Source organism: Ambystoma mexicanum, chromosome 3p (assembly GCF_040938575.1).
Source record: "Ambystoma mexicanum isolate Mex_15411 chromosome 3p, UKY_AmexF1_1, whole genome shotgun sequence".
NCBI classification, from domain to species: Eukaryota; Metazoa; Chordata; class Amphibia; order Caudata; family Ambystomatidae; genus Ambystoma; species Ambystoma mexicanum.
This window is the reverse complement of record NC_090925.1, coordinates 734,449,442-734,470,492: the sequence shown is the minus strand read 5'-3', so window position 1 is coordinate 734,470,492 and position 21,051 is coordinate 734,449,442. Positions and strand designations below refer to the sequence as shown.

The 21,051-nt window shown below is 46.8% G+C and overlaps 1 protein-coding gene across 3 annotated transcripts in view; it reads left to right on the top strand.

Annotated features, from left to right (window-relative positions):
* RUSF1 (RUS family member 1) overlaps positions 1–21,051 on the top strand; it is a 525,229-nt gene that overhangs the window by 231,134 nt on the left and 273,044 nt on the right. For all 3 annotated transcript variants that reach the window (XM_069651622.1, XM_069651621.1, XM_069651620.1), the window contains exons 7-8: positions 2,393–2,498; positions 2,915–3,016. In XM_069651622.1, the coding sequence (XP_069507723.1) occupies positions 2,393–2,498; positions 2,915–3,016 (208 nt within the window). The remainder of the gene's footprint in view (positions 1–2,392; positions 2,499–2,914; positions 3,017–21,051) is intronic.

Genomic DNA, 21,051 nt, shown 5'->3' with positions numbered 1-21,051 from the left:
GGGATGACCTCTCCTCCTCTCTTCTTGCCCCTACCTCTCAACTTCTCCTCCTTGGAGACCTCAACATCCATCTGGATGCCTCTGACCCCGCCTCAGGGCTTTTTAGCAAGCCCTGCGACTCTCTCTCTATTCTACCCTCTGGCCTGACATACCCTGCCAGGCACACCCTGGAAGTTCTCACCTCATCTGTCATCCCTCTCTCAAACCTTCTCACCACTCCTCTTTCTTGGACCAACCACTTTCCTCTCTCTTCCCACCTGACACACTCTGTCCCCCAGGTGAAGCCGACCCCAGCACTGCACCCACCTTCTCGGCCATCCGGCCCATGAAGCGTGTTTCGTTGAAGGCTTTCCTACGCCTCGGCTGACTCACACTCTGAAACAGTCCTCTCTAACCTGCATCTCTCTATCACTAATACCCTTGATGTCCTTGCCCCTGTCACGAGGATCCGTTTGAAGGCCACCTCCAAGTGCAACTCTTGGTATGACCCTGCCACCCTTAAACGCAAGTGTAGGGTGGCCGAGATGAAGTGGCGGGCATCAGGCGCATCCTCTGACAAACTGCCATGTCGCCTGCTCCAGAGGCAATACAGACTCTCTGTCCTGTCCAAGAAGAAAGCCTACATCCAAGCCCATGTCTCTGCGGCCTCTAACAAACACTGCCTCCTTGATCTTTCCTCTGGATTAGACACGGTCAACCACGCCATCCTGATCAATCCTCTCCGATCAACCCTCCCAGTTCCAACTGGGGTCCTTTCTCTCGACCACCTCTTTCTCCACATGTGGTGTTCTCTAGGGCTCCAACCTCTCACACTGGCTCTTCAACCAATACTTGGCACCTTTGGCCCATCTCATCTCTACCTTCTCTCCTAACTTTCAGTGTTATGAAGATGATACTCGGTTTTCCTTCAGGCTCCCATCAGCCTCCTCTCTTGCTCATTCCTCATTGCCTATCCTATTGCAAAGCAAAAAACGTTGGTGTCATCCCTCGCCTTCTCTCCTCACATGACGCACCTTGCCAAGAAGGCCCACTACCAGCTGCACCTCCTCAGAGGTATTCTTCCTTTTCTCACTTCCCCCAGAAGCGCACTGTCTCCATAACCCTGGTTCTCTCTAGGCTGGACTACTGCAACAGTCTCTTTCAAAAAATGCCTGCCTCTATTCTTCGGCATCTGCAACTAATCCAGAACAGGACTGCAAGGCTTGTCCTTGGCCTCAAGCCGAGGGATCGTATTTCTCCAGCCCTTAAATCTCTCCATTGGCTCCCAGTGGCTGCAAGGATCAAGTTCAAGTCCCTCTGCATTGTCCACAAGGTGTTCTGGGGCCGGGGACCACACTACATCCAACTATCTCTTCCTAAGCACTTTCCTTCTCGAGCCCTCCGCTCATCCACCTCCAACTCTCTGAGGTCAGATGCTTTTCCAGGCTGAGAGTGGGAGTAGATCTCTCTCCTCGGCTGATGCCTCCCTCTGGAACAGCCTCCCTGTCCCTCAAACTTGAGCAGGACCACCTCAGGTTCCTTAAGCACTCTCACCTGCTGATGTTCCTGTCTGCTGCACTAACTGGTTACCTGGCCTCCCCCTGAACCATATGGGGACCAGGCTCCTTCATGACCAGTAGCCCTATGCACTGCCTACAGGCCTACCGCACACTAGGGGCTGTATCTGCAACCCTACAGTCCCCTGCCTCCTCGCACTCACTTAGAACCGGACACCCTGGCGGCACTTAACTGAGCTTTGCTATTGTACTCTCCCTTTCTTTCCCCCTGGCACTTCTCCTCTCCCTTCCCCTTGCACGATCTGAATTACACAAGGCCTAGTAAGATTGGTTTTTCCTGTTCCCCTTTGTCTTCCCCTTCCTTGTCCTGTCGTGCCTAGAAACACTTCTGTACAGGCGCATTATAAATGACTTAAAGCATATAATATCTTGGCACCAAGCTAGTGGTGATGGTGCACTTTACAAATGCATACAAACATAAAGCATTCAAACTCTTTAATAAACATCCATAGAGACACTGTACACATGTCCAATAATTGCCTTTTTACAGGGCAGCAGCCAGCAGATGGTACTAAGCAGTGGCACAGGGAGACTGAGCTGCTGAAAATGTAGAATGTTTATGTAATAGATCACTCTGGATTTTAATCTTAATGTAACCTGCTGGTACATCTGTTTGGGTCTCAGTGCAACCTGTGGATGCAGCTGTTTGGTACATGATGCTATTTGCATGTTGGCCTCCTTGCAGGTCCTTGATCTGTTGGTTTGTCCCCTACTCTGGCTTAATTGCACTCAACAAATAGGGCAGTATTGTTGTTCACTTATATGCCTGTGCTGCTTTGTCAAGCTCACTTGCCCTCTGACCTCTTCTATCTCTTGACCTTTTCCTCCAACCTTAGGCTCTTTGCTGATGTCTTGAATGACCTTGCCATTTTCATGGAGATTCTGGCTCCAGCCTTTCCAACATGCTTCACTATTGTTGTCTGCATCGCTGGGCTGTGCAAGGTAAGCAAAAAAGAGCATAACGGAGCTCACTGAGGGTGAGTGTGAAACAATGAACAAAGGGTTCAAAGACCATGAGCCAGACAGACTCCTTGCACAAAGTGACGGTGGACAGAACCATAAAGCCCCAAAGTGAGCAGCTGAGCTAAAGCTTTATTGTGACCATGGTGGTGCTGCTGTTCTGGAGTCTGTTTGCTTCGTCAAGGACACCAGCCATTTCAGTATTGTCTTGACAATGGGTGTCATTGTTCCACTGATATCTGAACGCTGCTGGATCTTAGCCAATAACCTACTGTGTTTGTTACTGGACAGTGGATGCCACTGGTGCACCCATGTCTGTTTGCTACTTCTTGGCTTTTGACAACCTATTTCCACTTGCTGTCCCCCTAATCATGTTTTTTGTTTCTCTTATGCTCCAGTGCATTGTGGGAGTGGCCGGTGGTGCCACACGGGCGGCACTCACCATGCATCAGGCACGAAGGGACAACATGGCAGATGTATCCGCCAAGGACGGCAGCCAGGTGAGGATTTCAGAGTTCCATCCACAATATTTTTGGACTTCATCTCTCACCATGTATTTGTATTTAATTTTCCTCTGGTCCGAGTTACATGTCTTCTTCAGAATTAATGGAAAATTGAACTCCACTTTCCGCAGTGCAATCATATCTTAGTTCCCTTAATTCATGATTTACAACCTCTCCGTCAGGTGTATTGTGAAGTCAGACTTTCCGCCATGCCCATTTCTTTCAGTTTCTTTACTACTGCAGGATTTACAACCTCTCATTTAGGGATATGGGAAGTTTGACTTCACTGTTCAGAGTATATTAGCTGTGTGTTTTTCTAGCAAGGCCAGATGCTCTGAGTTTGTCATTCCATGACCCTGCTTTCTGGTTTTGGTTCCATCTCTTATCCATTGTTTTGGTTATTCCCCATGTCGCAGATTGACGTGTCTCTGATAACACTGTCTGGCTACTACAGTTTCCCTGGATTCTGTTAAGCTTCCAGGAATCGTTCTGTGTTTGCTCTTGGTGTGGCCATGAGGTTCACTTTCTCGTCACTTCACTCTCTTGGTTGTAGTATTCTACCTTCTCCTGGGATCAGCATACAGGAGTCCTTACTTGGAATTGAACGGCTCTGCTTAAATTGGCATCTCATGGTTTCTGTCACTCAGGCCTCTCTTGCTGACCTCCTCTTCATTGATTGTGTGAGGTTTTCTTCTGGTTAGGTCTGCTTTTAGATCAGTGCTCTCTTTTCTGTCAAGCACCTGCCTCCTCTACCTATGATACAGTCTTCAATGTCTCCACCCGGACAGATTAGGAGTATGATCATGCATTGATCATGACATTTAGATTAGGTTCATAAAAACAAGGTTCCTAAGACTGACAAAAAAAAAGTTAGAAATCCTACTAACTCGGGAACACTCATATTTAATTTTTTATGTTTAACTCATATTCTCTTTAGGTTTCCTGTTTTTTCTTTGAAACAAAAATATGTGAAATTTTGATCCCCTGGTTTATATTCCACTGTATGTATTTGTAACTGTTTATAACTCAGTACTCATCTATTTCAAATATTTTTTTCTTCTTTTTCTTTTTTGTAATTAAATTTTCTGAACATTGTCGAATATAGTCACTGTCATCTACCTATTGAATACTGATTATTAAATATTGATAAACTTTAGACACTATGTATGTTTCTTTCTTAATTATGAATCTGCTTGAGCATAAAACATTTCCTTGCAAATTGTAGCTGAATAATGACAGATAATTGAACTGTCTTTCGATGTGTGGTTTCACTTTTCTCTTTGTGTTCAAGATTGTATAGTGCCCCGAAACCACACATGCACATATATATCCACCCTCTAAGGAGTCGGAAGCAGGACGCTGACACAGAGGTGGTATCTTTTGGGTTGTACACTTTTATTTGACAAGGGACATCAAAGAAAGCCCTATCTTTCCCTATAACTGAGAGGGTGTTTCCCTGCTAGAATGTCCGTCAAAACAGTAGTGCACTGTCCTGTGTCCAAAAACACCTATTTCCGGCCCTTACACTTATAAAGGGGAAACTGGGACTCCTAACTGTAGAGGAATGACTCCCTTCCTCTGAGTAATGTCCAGTGTTCATTACACCGCTCCAGATGCAGCAAAAAGGGGAAAATTAAAGTTCACAGTTTCAAAACAAAAAGGTTCTTCAACAAGTACAGAAGAAAGGGCTTTTCTTGTTACAATGTTCACAAAAAACAAAACTAGAGAGTTCTCCTTCTCTTGTTTTTTTTTAACTCCCGGTCAACATCAAGGTACGGTCTTCCTACCGCTGGTTACCATGAGTACAAATGTTCACAAAGTCAAGCGGTTTTCTTGTCGCTCTTAATGTTTCAAAACTCAGTCAATACCAGGGTACTGCCTCCCTTCCCCTGAATACCAGATGCACAAATGTTCACAAGTCCAAGAGGTTGTCTTGTCTCGCTTGGTGTTTCAAAAATCACAGTCAGTACAAGGGTAGTGCCTCCCTTGCCCTGGATACCAGATACACAAATGTTTGCAAGGCCAAGAGGTAGTTCCTTTTCTCCTGGCCTTTCCATGTTCTCCACAGCACCGGCGGGAATGACTCGCTTCCCCTGGTTTTTATATGATCATGGGGATTACTCTCTCCTCTTGATGTCACCATGCATATGACAGTTCAAACAAAAATGGGTGTGAGTCCCAAACTCACAATTTGTTTGCCTGGTATACTCTCCTGCCAGGACTTTGGTTACTCTCTTTCATACATTTGGGTGTGGGTCCCGGACTCACAATCTTCCTGCCTGGTATACTCTCCTGCCAGTACTTTACCAAGATTCACAGTCTCCTACAGTTTCAATATCTTGCCTTTGCGTCTTTCGGTACTTTTCATTTCGTAATAGTTTGCTTTCTCATGTAAGTACTGCCACGAAGAACTTATCTCCTTTTCTGGGTGAGCGATTGGGTTTCTGACCCAGATTCCAACCTTTGCTGTTCCCCATGCAGCGCCCTGGTGCCCCAGATCCCTTCAATGGGCTCACTGGCTTCTCGTGGGGGCTTTCGGGTCTCTCCTGTTCTCCGTTCCACTCTGCTGCTTTGCTCTGTACTCGGGTAGCGTTTCTCCCCATTCCCAGTCTGCTCGGTCTGCGAGAAGGCTCCGTCCATCCTTCTGCCTCGACCATCATACAGTGGAACTGCTTTCGGGATGCCGTTTCCCTGAGCCTTTCTGCTTTGCGGTTCTGCTAGCAGCTTTCTGGTTCCTCGCGCCACATTGAGAGGAAGAAGACTCAATGTTTCTCTGTGCTCAGCAGTTTTGAATGTCCCAGCACCAATAGGATTGGTACAACTAAAGCGCATAGCTTGGTTCCTCCAGGCATTCTTTATCGCTCTGGCCCTCTTTCTCGTCCTTGTACTTTGAGTCAGAGTCCAAGGGGGGTATTTAGGAACTTTCCTATTCGTCATACACGAATGGTCTTTTTCAACATGAAAATAGGACATGAAGGATTGGGTATTTGGGTCCTGGGTGTCAACCTCGGATGGGTAATATCGTCCCCAAGTCCACATGGGAACTCCCTCCTCATGTAATCCTATCTCATATTGCCACCACCAAGGGGTCTTTTGGACTGTGGTTGCACCACCCTGGCCACATGAGAAGGGGTTTGCCCATGGGAAACAGTGACGACATTCTTAGATTCATCACAACCCCTTTTTCCCAACCAGTGTTTTCCATCTGGTGGTCCTTCCCTTTCCTCCTAGTGGTCAGCCCCTTTCATTCTTCCCTGATGCACTGGCTCTGAACACATGAACACACAGGTGGTAATTAACGTCTAAAGTGTGTTTCGAGAATGTCTTCCATTGCAACTGACCAGATCAATAGGATTGTTGGTTCGCTGTATGCGATCATGAGGGCATTGGTTGATGATGGAGCTTGATTGGTCTGGTCCTACCAGGGTAGGAAGGACTTGCATCAGCCTAGATGTCCGCACCTCAGCATTAATGTCGGTGTCTACATTTAGCATGGCACCGGACGCTGAGCCCCGCAATCAGACCTACCTTTCCTAGGTTGTGGCAAAAGGGTTTTCGTGGATTACCATAATTGTAGACACTGACCCAGACTTGTGAAAAGAGTTAAATATTGCTACTAATGGGTCTAATGACTGTAGCCTAAATAGGTTATAACGTACCAGTCAGCCACAGGATACATATTACTCTACAAGGAGGTAATTACCTGATCCAGCTACTAGCTGGTAATAGGGGAGATATGCACTCCTCCTCATGTAGACCGAATAAGTCATCCGAGTTGAGATGTTCCCATTGGAAGTCAACCTGAATGGAGTCCCTAGACAGGAGTGGCTCAAAGATTTAAGTGGGGAAATCTGCCTTGCCCTTTTTCATATAACAAGTGTGACGCATCCCTGGATGTTGTCACTTCTCCATTAGGGGGAGCCCCTTCCCATGAGCCAGGGAGGTGAGGCTGCTACCCGATAGTCCACCTGGGGGTGGTACTCAGCGGGTGGATCTCATGGGGATGTAATCCCCATATGAGATAAGTGACAACCTGGGAGAACATGGTATCCCCATAACCCACCCAACCCTAATACACCTATATGTTTTTGCCATACCACCAATATAGGAAGTACTAGTACGAGGAAGATGTGCGGAAGCATAGAGAGCACTCATGAGAATGTGAATGGACAGTGTAGTTTTTCCCGAAACCTGATTGGGTAGAACCCATTAAAAATTGAAGAGGGTATCCAGGAAAGCAAGAGAAACCCTCTCTGGAGGAACTGAGAGACAGGAAGCAGACCGGATGCGGAGAACGGAGGAAGACGTTGCTGGGGACTCTGCCCGGCAGGCGGAGCTGTCCTTATCTGATCCGCCGTGGAGAGACCGACCAGACCCATGGAGAAGCAGGCATCCAGGCACAAGAAGCAGCTGTAACTTGTGGTTGACAGGAGAGGTGCAGCCCGTAAAGAATCAAATGCTGCAGAGCTGCTGTGGCGCACCAGAAAGCAGCAGGGGATGTGAGAGGCCCAAAAAGACAATGAGGAGAGCCCACGACCGACCGAAGAACACTGGCAAGCCCCTTTTCAGGTTTTTACTATGGACCTCCGCAGGACCACTTCGACTTTCACTTCCACTCTCCTTTTCTGTTGTTTGCCCCAGTGTTTCTTGGTCTTGGTAGTTCTATACCATATGCAAAAAGTTCAAAGAAATCTTTCTCTTCAAGCATTCACCTATTCACTTCCCCATTTGCCAGGGTTAACATTGAGCATTATGCATTTCAGAGTTCATTCACTTTGCAGTTTCAATTCAGGAGTCAAAGTTAATACCACATACTTGGCCTCGCCTTCCCAGCTCTGTCGTTCACCCAGTAGGGTCCCTGACGTCCTTTAAACACAATGCAGTCTTTTTGTCTGGGATTTGGCTCTATAGCGGTTTTTGGGAGGCAACAACCTTCTGCAGGGAACTTCAGGGTTTCCCCAACCCTTCGCTCTGGTCCCTCTATTGGTTGTTCTGCTCCAGTGGATTCGCCTTTGCCCCACAAGTTCTGCTCCTTCTCATGTTCCACCCTGCTCCAATTCTCATGGGGTCTCACTCAGTCGGGCTCGCACCCTTCCTTTGCTTCACTCACGGGTCTCCCTCAATCGGGCTCGGACCCTCTCGCTTTGCACAAAAGTTCAATTTAAAGAAATGGCTCTGGACTTCAGGTCCCACAATGCAGCTTTCTTATTTTGCTCCCATTTTGCCAGCTCCCCTTTATGGCATCCAGGCGGTTTTGGGAGCTGTAGGGGGTCTTAATAGGATGCCTCTGAGCTCAGGGTCTCACCACCTGCCCCTCAAAGGACTGGGCCTCTGTGTCTGACCCACGGGAGGAGCTGTGGCTTGGGTGCTGCCAGATAGCCCCGGCTGCCACTGGTTTGACCTCCTGGAGTCTCAGATCCCTGTAGCCTCCCCTGTACTTAGTGGCTCAGTATTCAGGCAGTCTTTCTCCTTCCAGGCCCTTTTAGGGTTTCTTCTGCTGCTGTTACTTCTTCCCGGCCTCTCTGCACCATCCAGGATTACCAGATCACTCAGAGTGTGTCTGTGTGCTCTGCCTTTTATACTGACTGGGAGGTTTAACAGGTTTCAGGTGGGAATGACTGTGGAGGGAGGCCTGACCTTGCATGGCCTCATTAATGGGACAAGATGGCGACTGCCCATAGGAATCCCTGGTGCATTGGTTCCTATGGGTAATCTTCATAGCTCCCTTTTCCCTCTTCTTCTTTTTCTTAGTATTGTTCAAAAATGGGGGGCGAGGGGACATGCAATGGCACTGCACATATTTCCTAAAGGCAGAGTGGGCGTGATGGTGACTGAGCGCCTGACCCTGCTTGGTCTTATTAGTGGGACAGGGCTGTTGCATATTATTATAGGCAATCTTCCTAATCTCAGTCTTTGGGTTTTAATAGTGGATGAAGAGATGGTGGAAGTGGTAGTTTTTCTTATGGATCATGGGAAAACACCCTGACAAAAAATCACATGGAAGAGGGCAGATGTATTGTTGGGGGTGAATAGAGTTTGGGTGTTAATATCCCATGATGACTGAGGATATGTCGGGTAGGCATGTATTGGAACAGGGGGATACCAAGTCTCGCCCAAGGGTGTTCCTCCCACAGCCTCCAAGTGTCACTTTCCTTGGTCATGCTCCCTCGCTTGTCCGCCCCCAGAGTTGGGATTCAAGAGCGGGTCGGGGATCCCCCGGGAATAGCATGGGAGAAACGCCTCTGGTTTCTCACAGACCCAGACTCTGACACATTCCTCTGGCACTGTGGCGACATTGAGAACCAAATACCTGGAGACGGGAGGCATTCTCCAGGAACTGTGATGAAAATTCCAGCCTAAAGTCTCTTCCATGTGGCCAGGGAAAGGCAGCCGCTACCCGATCCTAACCCTGGGGGTGGTATTACGAGGGAGGATCACATGGGAGGAGAAGGATGTCAAGGGAATGTGGTTTCAGGGGAGACGCAGTATTCCCCCTCTTCTGATGATGTTTCTCTGGTGCCTGAATATTTAATAGAATGTTGTCATAGTAGGGCTTACCCTACCAGAATTAATCCAGATGTTAAGCATGAGAACACTTTTTGAAAACATGGAAATGAAGGGTCGCAGAGTTCATAATACTACTTTTCGTGGCCATGATTCTATATTGTGTTTGGATCATAGACCCCAGAGAAAACCCCTACTTCCATTAAAATCTTTTCTTAAATATACAACCTATAAACAGAATGGATTAAACAATGTAAAAACAGATACATACATTATGGACTTCAAGATTAATGCTCTTAGTAATGAGATGAGAAAGAAGGATCCAGAGTTGCTAAACCGTAGTGAGCGGCCTAGTTGTTGGAATAACCCACAACTGAGCGGGACTTTTAAACATTTAAAGGCCCTTCAGGTGCAAGTCAGCAGGAAGCAACATGAAGAAGCAGAAGTGGGAACCGCCGCTGTGCTGACAGCGGGACGCCATGCAGAGGACGTGTTGGAGGTCAGGGTTCCTGGAAGATGCAGAGGACGTGCAGCGTGAAGCAGTTTTGAGCCCAGCTGTCCCAAGGGAGAGAGATGCTGTCTGTGTCCTGCATCTCGCCCCGTGTGTGGTTTTCACCAGAGCGCCTGTGGAGCAGTGAGATCTCCATTTTCAGACAGTGCAAGCAATGGCAGGCCGACCGCAGCCATCAAACGCCAGGGAGAGGCAGCTAGTCAGGAGACGCCAGGATAGACCAGTGAGTTCGCTTGACACAGGTGAACCGGGGGTGCTCAGAAGTAGGCCGCTCTGTAAGAATGTACATTTTGAATACCAAACCTTTTTGTATGAAAGCAAACTTGGTACAACTCTCCTGTTATGAGATGTCGAATAGGAGAATATTGTAACCCGCATTGCCAAAGGGGGCATCAATCGAGCAAAGTGAATGCAACCTCCCAAAAGGAAGTGGCCGAATAAGAGAATATTGTAACCCGCATTGCCAAAGCGAGGCAATAATAAAAGGGGCTACAACATTCCTAAAGGGGGAGATACAACAAGGGGATATTATACCCTACATTGCCAAAGCCAAAGAAAGCGGAGACTGACATCAATGCAATTTTAATTTAGCAGTCCCAGAACAAGATACCCTGTGGGAGAAAGTTGTAAACTACATTTCCAACAGTTAATAGGTTGTGTAGAACGAAATTCGAGACTGCAGGAGAAAACCCCTCCTTGTAGAAAGGATCAAGGGGGAGAGAACTGTAACCGGCATTACCTATGGCAAACAGATCGTTGGTTCAACTTTCTCCATTCAGGAGTTAAGTGTGGAAAATTTGGAACAAGCCTCACCACGGAATACAAGTTGTGGTAGTAGGAGTCTTATCTTGGCAGGCGAGTACACCAGGAAAGGGACAAGTAGTGGTTACTCCTGGTAGGCGAGTGGACCAAGAAAATCATTTGGAAGCACTGCGAATGAGGTAGAAGGTTGTGGTGCAAAGGAAGTAGTTATCCCACTACTGTGTTTTGATGAACTGTTGTACAACCATCCTGACTAAACTTTAACTTTCTGAATGAACCATCCTGACTAGGGTGTTGCTTATGAAGAAGAAATGCAATATGTGAGAAACCTGAGCGTATTCCCCCAAGTAGACCTCGGGAAACCCTTATTCAGGTAGCCAGGGGAGGGTTGGCGCTCCCAGATCTCAACCCAGGGCGTGGACGAGCGCGGAGGATTCCATGGGTAGGGGAATCCGGGGTTATGCTTGGAGAATCAACCCAGGTGAGACGCAGTATTGCTCCGTGGAAGATGGAGAGGAGGATTTGTATTTTGTATTTGTATTTGTTTTATTTGTATAGCGCAAACCAGGCCCGGAGGCTACCGGGCGCATATCTTAACAGCAGTGGTTACAAAGTATAACGACATATCAAGTAACATTTAAATTGACATAGTAATCAGCAGCATTGATATTTTATACATATATACATAGGTGAGCAAGTATTCACAGTGCAGCTTGGCCCTCAGATGTGACTAGCCAATGTTTGGTTTTGTATTTGAAGAGATTCAGAGAAGGAAGGTTTCTGATAGTAAGGGGGACAGAGTTCCATAATTTGGCTGCAAGAACTGGGAAGCTGGAACCACCGGCTGTTTGGAGCTTATATTTAGGGATCATTAGGTTCTGGTTGATGGAGGATCTTAGAGATCGAGATGGTGTATAGTGCGTGAACCGTGAGGAGAGGTAGATGGGGGCCAGGTTGTTCATGCATTTGTAGGTTAGGGCAAGCGATTTTAGAGAGATCCTTTGGGTGACTGATAGCCAGCGAAGGTTCTTCCTCGTTTCCGAGATGTGGGCCGATCTCGGGATATTCAGGGCTGCTCTAATGGCGTTATTTTGTATGACCTGGAGTTTGTCTAGGTTGCATTGATTGGTGCCTTGGTACAGTGCGTTGCAGTAGTCCAATTTGGACATGACCAGAGTTCTAGCAAGGATTGTGCAGTTATGAGTGGACAGAAAAGGGCGGCATGCTGTGATCAGCTTGCAGGTGTAAGCAGCGGCGGCCGCAACTGCATTTGTTTATCTGTGGAGGGAGAGCATGGAATCGAGGTAGATTCCGAGCGTTTTGGTATCTTTGGAGACTTTTATGGGATTTCCATCGATGTTGAAGGAGCTGAACAGTGGGTTCAACTTGTTAAGTCTTTGCTGTGTGCCTAGGATGAGGAGCTCTGTCTTGTCGTCATTGAGACAGAGCTCATGTTGTGCCATCCAAGTTTGGATGACGAGGTATATATCATTTAAGGCTTTCGAGTCTACCGTGTAATCGCCCGTGATGGGGATGAGTATCTGGGTGTCATCGGCATGGTTAGTGTAGGTGACACCCAGATAGTCAAGCACATCAAACAAGGGTTTAGTGACAACATTGTAGAGAGTAGGGGATACAAAAGATCCTTGGGGGACTCCGCAAAGGACTGGTGCGGGGTTGGCGGCGGCGGTGGGCGAGAATACCCTCATCTGTCTGTTATCTTGAATCCAGTTGGTGGCCTTGTCAGAGAAATGGGCGGCCGTTTTCAGGTGGTGACAGAGGATTTGGTGGTTAACCAAATCGAAGGCTGCTGATAAGTCTAATAGTAATAGTAGGGCTAGTTTGCCTTTGTCTTTAAAGTCCTCAATTTGGGTTTTGAGATCTAGGAGGGCTGTCTCAGTACTGTGCTTAGGTCTGAAGCCGGATTGTCTCGTGCCTAGTAGATTGTTTGTTTCCAGGTAGTTTTGTATCTGAAGATACGCTGCTCTATCTGAGATTTTTAGCAGAAATGGGACCGTCGTGATAGGCCTGTAGTTGGTTGGGACCTCCGGATCTAAGGTGGGTTTTTTTAGGAGGGGGATGACCCATGCATCCTTCAAGTTGTTGGGGACCACTCCTGATTGAAAGGAGGCATTGATAAACGTGGTGATATACGGTGCAAGGTCATGAGCTGATTCCTTAATGATCTGGGCTGGACATGCGTCCCCTTGGCAGTTGGAAGGTTTTAAATTGCAGATAATTTTTTCAACTTCCATAACAGAAGGACGATGCACCTGGGGCCTTTGTAGACTATAATATGTTTACCAACCTTCCTCTAGTTGAATCTATCTTTCACAAGCCTACCATCCCCTCCGTATGTAACAAATCCCATCGCATCATATACTCCGCTGCACTCAGAAACCATCTCTATCGGAATCCCTGTTTTCCAGTTCCCTATCTAAATACTCCAAATCATGCTTCTTTCCATCCCTCTGATTTAGGTTTTCCCCTCACTCCTAACCTGCTCAAACAAAATACTACACTTCCCACAATCCCCTTTGTTCATTATACGGTTCCAACTATTCCTGTTTACCCCGCAAACCTTACCAATCCCGTCATTCTGATTATCATTTTCCGAATTCTCACAAACCCTCCTGCTTATTTCACAAACCTTCCCTATCCCCATCATATCCCATAGGATATTCGAATTCTTTAACCCCCCCCCCTTTCCGACACGAACACCTTTGCACAACAGACTTGTAATGTTAAGCCTGTGTACCTGAGGGTCAGGCAAAGTCGGACAAGTAACTTGAACCACACACACCTGATGGCCCTTCCTTTTCCCCACAGGGATGAAAGGTAGAGCAAGCGAGCGCAGTAGGAAAAAGCCGCGCACACGGCTGTTCAAGAGAAGGAGGAAGGTGGCAGGAATTGAGAGGGTGGGGAGGAGAGAAGTGACCTTGTTCTTTTCGTCCCAGACCCGCAGAGCCTTCATGGAGGAGAGGCTAAGACAGCGAACAATAACACAAGTGTCCTGCAGCAGACGTCAATAGTACACAAGGCAAACCTATTCCGATAAGCAGGAGCGAGGGAAGTTCCCGCACCTGTGGTGCCGACCTTGACTGCAAAGAGGCAACAGCCAAGCAGTTCATCACAGCCAGTGAGTCAAGGGGGAACACCAATAAAAACCGGGCTGTGTCGAGTAGGAATTACAAAGTGGCAACTTTTGAAACAAAGCTGATGAACTTTGAATGAACTGTTAAAAGTGTAAAGGGGAGACCAGCTACAGAGGGAAAGCAGCACCACGTGGACACTAATTCAAGAGATTGTGGTGGAGCCCCCTATGAGAGAAACTGCAAGTACCAGAAGGCCGTATGAGGGCCAGCGGAATAGATCAAAGTAGTCATACAGAGGGTCGAGCAAAATCCCCATACAATCGAAAGACTTTGATCTACAAGCACTTTGAAAGCAAAAGAAGGGCATCCCACATTGAGAGAAAGCAAGGGATGTCAATCCCGCATTGAGAGAAAGAAAGGCAAGTGAATCCCAACAATATTGGACAAATGAGAATGTGAAGTAAAGAGGGGTCCGAGCCCGACCAATGGAGATCCAGGGATGAAGCCATCACCCAAGCAAAAGATGTTGAGAAATTCAGGCAGGAGAAATCCCGCAAGAAGCAAGATGCGTCAGAGCCCGACCAAGGGAGATCCAGCTGTGAAGCCATCACCCAAGAATATAAAGAAAAGTGGGGTCTGAGCCCGACCGAGGGAGCTCCAGGGGTGAAGCCATCACCCAAGACTATAAAGAAAAGTGGGTTCCGAGCTCGACCGAGGGAGATCCAGTGGTGAATCTATCACCCAAAGTTGATTGATAAAGGAACTTTGATATATTAATTGTGGAATACGATAAAAGAAGGGTCAGTGCCCAGAGGAAGGGGACTTCGGGTGTGGTGGGGGAGTTGCAGCAAACAGCAAACATTGGAACGAACTTTAATTTGGTTATAGGAACTTTTGTTTTTGTTATTTGACCACCTCAGGCCTGGAAGGCAAGAGACTTTCACAGAAAATTAGACTTGGCCATTGTGTTAGTTGCGAGGCTTGGCAATAGGTTTCTTAATATAGGCCCTTTTTATTTTGACACAACGCCACTAGGACCGCCATATTTTTCATTTGATGGTTGACGCTTGTTCCCATCCTAGATTTAGGTTTTTCAAACCTGCATATTGAATTCATTAAACACCCTTGAACTGTGATCATTTGTGTCTGTCTTACTTCTTGTCACCATGAGTTCCTCACAACACATAGCAACACCAATAGTTCCAGTTGGGCAGTAAGTATATCAAAATACAGTCATTTATTAGACCTTTAGTTACACACTCTGCATCTAACACTCACAGGTAAGCATTATCAATACAAATTATGTATAACATATATACACATTCACAATTAGGAAATTAGTGTTGCAAATGAATTAGTTACCAGTGTTCAACAGGTGAGTACTCTGATGCAAGGAAAGTAGGTAGTAGAAAAATAGTCAGATTAAACACAAGTGCAGCTCCCCTCAATCTTATGAAGTTCAACCCTAAAATGGTATGAGACCATGTGACCAAAAGTCACAAGTTCCAGTACTTATCCTCTACAGGTAATGTATTCAGAAATTATGCAGTGGGCTGGTGGTGGTGCTTTATACAGTTTTTAAAAGTTAGATAGGTATTTACCCCTCTCTATCCTATTCTACAGGTCTGACCTAGGAAAGGATCCTTAACCCATTTTCCATGACCAGCGGCCATGCCAGAGGGAGTTGGGGACTGTTGGGGGAGTTTTCCTAAAGTCTTACTTGTAGTATGACTTTAGTACTATATCCCAGTGGTTTGTATATCCCCCAACTCTTAGTATCAGTCTGTACTAGCTCTGGACCTTGGTGGAGAGGTAGAGCAGTCAGGCTTATCTTAAGAGGAAGATGTGCGCTGTAGCTAAGTACACTGAATCTTAGCTAGACAGGCACAACAAAGAAACACTTACACTTATAGTTATATACAAAGTATATATTTATTATATTTACACCAGAATCACTTTAAATACTTCAGACGTTTATACTAGAGCACTTGGGAATACTTGATAATACACTTCAAAGGGCACTTTTACTTTTGTGTTTGTTCTTGGTTACATTTGTAGCAATGTTAAAGGGAAAAGACCATGCCAACGTATTATCGGTTATTGCGCACTCATGCAGTTTTCAACAGTTTATACAGTAATACATTTACTCTGCAAACACGCATAATAAAGTCACTTAAAGGGAGGCAAATGGTTAGTGTAACATAAGCTTAGTTCAAGGTTCTAGAGATGTTTTCTTCACCTAGTAAGTTCTTTAAGTCCAAAAAGGCAACCCTAGCTAAAGGCAGTTTGGAGAGTGCTTGAAGTCTTGACAAGCAGCAATTACGAAGAGTTCCTGTGGATTTCTTCCAGTTTCTAGTGTTTATTGAAGCAGCAAGTTAACAACTAACAAGGGACATCTTAAAACAAACTCGAGAAGGGGACACAAGTAGCAGCTTGGGTCTGAGGTAAGCGGGGGTTGCTCTGGACACCTCTATGTGCACTCCAGCACTCTGGAGCGACTTCTTAGAATCAGGTAAGCAATACTGTTTTCCCCACAGTACCTTAGGTTAGAAGAAAATATTTGTGCTGGATATTCCGCAATGTGCAACTCTGGACCCGACCTCTGGATTCCTTGGTCTGATGACTGAAAGCAGGACAATGGACGTGATCTCAGCAACAGTCGCAAGGGAGGACCTGTAGCACAACTTTCATTAACTTCTTGGTTCACTATGCGTTTTGGTGCCTTTTCTGCAGCACCAACAAAGGACACGGATCGCCCAGTCAATCTTCTTCGCTTCCTGCAGTGCCACACTCTGATGAGGGGGTATGGGCGAGTTGGATCGCATCGCTGGAGTGTCCTTATGGGTTCAGCAAAGATTTGGGCAGATACAGCCTTTACACAATGATGCACTCGAAATGGGCAGCAGGTCTCCTAGTACTGGGGTTCTGCAGCTCTGGAAACTCCTAGGACCTCAGGAGATGGCTTGTTTCAAAGTTTGTCTTGGGACTGGTTGTTCCCACCAGCCAAAGGGAAGGATTTCGTAGCTCCTCTGTCGCACAGAAAACTGGGTCAGAACAGCAGTGGTTGCTTCAGTGTTGCAACGGGTCTGCAGGCGTGTCTGGTCGTCGTCTTCTTCGGTTACTTCAGTTTCCAGTGGTCGACTTGCTTTTCACTCTAGAAGCCTCACCTTTTATACAGTTCAAGCACACACTCCTCTACAATCTCTCTCAGCATTGTACAGAAAGGGGTGTTTGGTTGTCCAATCAGCACAGCCAGACCCCCTGTGGGAGCTGGACCTATTCAGGCACTCTGGCAAAGGACAGGGGGGGGTGGAAGACTTCTCCATCACTTCCTGCCTGCCCAGACACTTTGGAGCCTAGGCAGGGATACCCAACGGTTCCTGCCAAAGGCAAAACACACACAAAGACCTCCCGCTCCCAGAATGGTAGAAGAAGGGCTGACAAAGAACAATCATGCTAGTAATGGTGAAAAAAGAAGGGAGGCCCCAAGTTGGTACTTGGGTGCCCCTATTATGCACTACCAAGGCTATGGACATAGCCTGCAGTATAGAAAAATACACAATAGTTGTTAGTACACGTCTAGGTGATTGTCTATGTGACTAAAAAAAGCACAGGCGCAGAGAGAAGGGGGATACTAGGTATCTCTTTGGCACTTCATTGAAGGCGGTGTGTGCCAATCTCTCAGACTATAGAGTTTCTGCCCATAAGGGGCTGTGTGCTGCAGTTGTAAAAACACAGATGCCTTTAAGAGCTATGAAGCAGACTGACTCCATAGTACAGGTAGAGTACAAAGAATAGTTTCAAAAGACACAGCCCACAAGAATGAATGAGTGGAAAAAGGCTCCACTTGTTCAGTATTGAAAGACACAGTTCCAGAAGTCCACAAAGAGTGCTGGGGGTCTCACTAGGAGAGGGGATGAAGCATAAAAATTATCAATCTCTCTAACAGGGACAAGGACTTTCCATCCAATGTTACCCTTTGGAGGGCGGAAACAGGTATATTACCTTACCCCACTGGTTCTGATTCTTCCAGATACCACTGCAGGTCTTCACATTGATTTGGGGGAGGAAGGTCCAGGGGTCATGGGTGCCGATGCCACTTTTCGTGTCGGGAGATGGTCGCATTGCTCAGCAAACGATTCTAGTCAGCTTCCAGACGAAGACCCCAGATGAAGAAAGATGCATACTTCTGTGGTGCAGACCTCTTCAGACACCTCACGGGATTGAAAAAAGATTGTTCCAACTAAGGTCACCATGGTCAGGCGGCGACTGGTGATCGTACTTGGTGAACCCGGAAGCGGCCCCAGCACACCTTCCCTTGGAGTGAGATGGCCTTCAATGCAGAATCTGGCGACTTTGAGCATAAGCTGAAGATCTGCAGCATTCCAATGCTTCACTCGGAGCATAGATGACTGCAGAGTGGTAGCCCAGCAGATATCTGGTCAATCCACCAGGTGGTCCTGGGATACTTCTAAAGGCCTCCAAGGCACGGATCCTCGAGCAGGGTGTTCCCACAGGTCCAACGGTCGAAGCCCCAATGATGGTCTTCTGAGATCGGGTAGAGTAACAGGGCTTCACAGGGCCAATCACTGGAGTCGATGCTGGTCGACTGCAGTGGTTGTCCTCTGGTCGTCAATGGGCTGCTCATCTTCATAGAAGTCTTGGCTCCAACGATGATCTGAAAAGCAGCGGCAGGACTCCTCCTCCTTTTATCAAAGATTCAGGCTGGGAGCAAGCCCAAGCCCACCAATGTTAAGGGTCAGCACCATTCAACCTGTCTGGGGTTATCCAATCCTGGACAACCACTGGTCACCACATCTGTCCTACAACAGACATTTTGGGTGCCTGAGGGTGTGGACTCAGACCAGATAGACCCAGCCCCCTCTAGCTAATGCACATAAAGCCCCTTTGCCTGTGAAAGCCACAGCTTTCCGCGGGAAAGGGATTTCCATATAGGGCATTTGCTGTCCTGAGAAGACGGGAAGAAAAACAAAGAACAATATGGCTGAAGAACAAGCAAAATATCTCATAGCGTGAACATCTTGGGGTGCTGGCCACCTTTTAGTAGCCATTCATGGTAAATGCAAAAGTATGAAAAAAATATCACAAATAGGGTAAAATAATCACACAGCTGCCACCAGCATGTCTTAGGCACATTGTCAAAGTAACGTAAAAGACATTATATAAAAAGTTATTATGATACAAAGTATCCTAACTGCAGTTCACTGTGAGGTAATGTGTGCAATTGTAACAATACAAGAATTCATTAAGAGAGCCATATTGCTTCAGTATTGACAGTGTTAGGGACTAGTCCGTTTCCAAACAAGTGTGAGCAAAAGGGGCAAGAGAAGTAAGGCACAACACTGCACTGATCTCCAAAATGTCAGGACTGTGTCCAAAACAAGCAAAATGAGTGGGGTTCCATAGAAATCTATAGAGGGGAAAGGTGCACAAATCCTAACATGTCCCAGTAAGGCTTCTGATTCAGAGGGTTGCTTACAAAATGTTTTCTTCTCACCCTAGAGTTGATTTTATCCACTGCTGCCCAAATTAGGTGGAGAGTCAAGACGATGACCTGTTCCTTGAGCTGAATGTACTGAAAGGCAATTTAGAACCTTCCCCCAACGTTCCAAATTACCCAGGAGACTTCAAGCCACTAATCATTTTTCACTAATCAAGTTCCACCACTCCATCTTGGGTAGGGAGGCCCAGTCTCCTGCATGTGCATTTAGTCAAGGAACTTTATTGAAAATGTGAAGCACCAAATTCAGACATGCACGTCCGTACCCATTCAGACTGCTTCACCAACCACCTCCTTTACTCTGCATTCTGGCATGAACTGAGAAGCCTAATGGTCACCTCCACACCATAGCAGGGGATTTGCCAACTGGCTGCTGTGTGCTAAATGGCACTCCGGTGACCAAAACTAAGTGCAGAAATCCTGATGGAGTGACACCTAGGTTTGTGTCCACGGCCAGAACTACATATCTCAGTGCAATTGAAAGGGCTCTAAGCTCACACTGGGGACAAAAACAACAATTAAAAATCCCATCTTGGGAGCCACGGCTGTGATCAAAACTAAAAAAAGAGACTGGGACTTGTACATTTCCCTGAATCCGGAACACTGAAGGGATATGCATTCTGTAAGGGGAACCCGCAAACTTCACAGGAGCTCGACAAAAGGGGATAAGCAAGCATGGAGAGCACTTAGACCAGGTTGAAAGGGAAAACCATGCACGTTACGCTTCGCCAAGAAAAGGGGATACCACCCTGTGTATGGAGAAACCTGCGTTAAAAAAACACTGGGCTGACTCAATAACCAACATTGGTAAATCAAAAAGATGCCAAAATACATATTTCAAACATGGTTTCTGAGGAAAATGGGCTACAGCAAGGCACAGTAGTTGAACAACAACCCACAGGTAGGGTCAGCACTGCATCATATGACCTGCTCCCCTCAAAGATGGCTGCCTGCCTTTTAAAACTTCTGGCAAGCCAGGAGAAATTAAAGGGGCGACACCTGTGCTGATAAATGTCAGTCAATCCGTGTACAAGAGACCTATCATGTCTACAGCTGTAAACCCTGAGCCTGAAAACATACAATAGACGGAGGGCATTCAGCCCCCCTTAAAAAACGACTGATGGGCAAGGTAATTTGCTGGAGAGGAAGAAGAATGGCATTGTAGGTGAGACGGAATGGAGCAGAGGAGCAAAGAGAAGCCTGCAAAAGCAGAGTGTGTTCGTGGAGGGGTGAGAGCAAAGGGGGAAAAGGTGGAGAAAGGTTAGTTGGACACATGGTTTGCTGGACAGATCCTGATAGCTCATGGAGGGGTGTGGCAGGATGGTCATTTGCCCAGACAGCTAAGTAGGAAGATCCAGGGAGTGAGCTGGCCACGTGTAGAGAAGTAGGATGTTGTAACATCAGGAGAGGAGGTGTTCTTTTGTGAGGGGGAGAGTGGGATCAATCCGGAGGTAGAATTTACTCTCGTCGGCTGTAAATTGCCTGGCTTCCATGTTCAGACACGCTCTCGCAGTCCGTTTTCCCTTTCAATTCATCAGAGGGGGGGGGAGAGATTTGGCAACTTCAATAGAATGTGTATATATAAAGGGGACAACTACCGGAGGCGCAGCGGGCAAGGGCTGGCGCGCCAAAGTCGAGC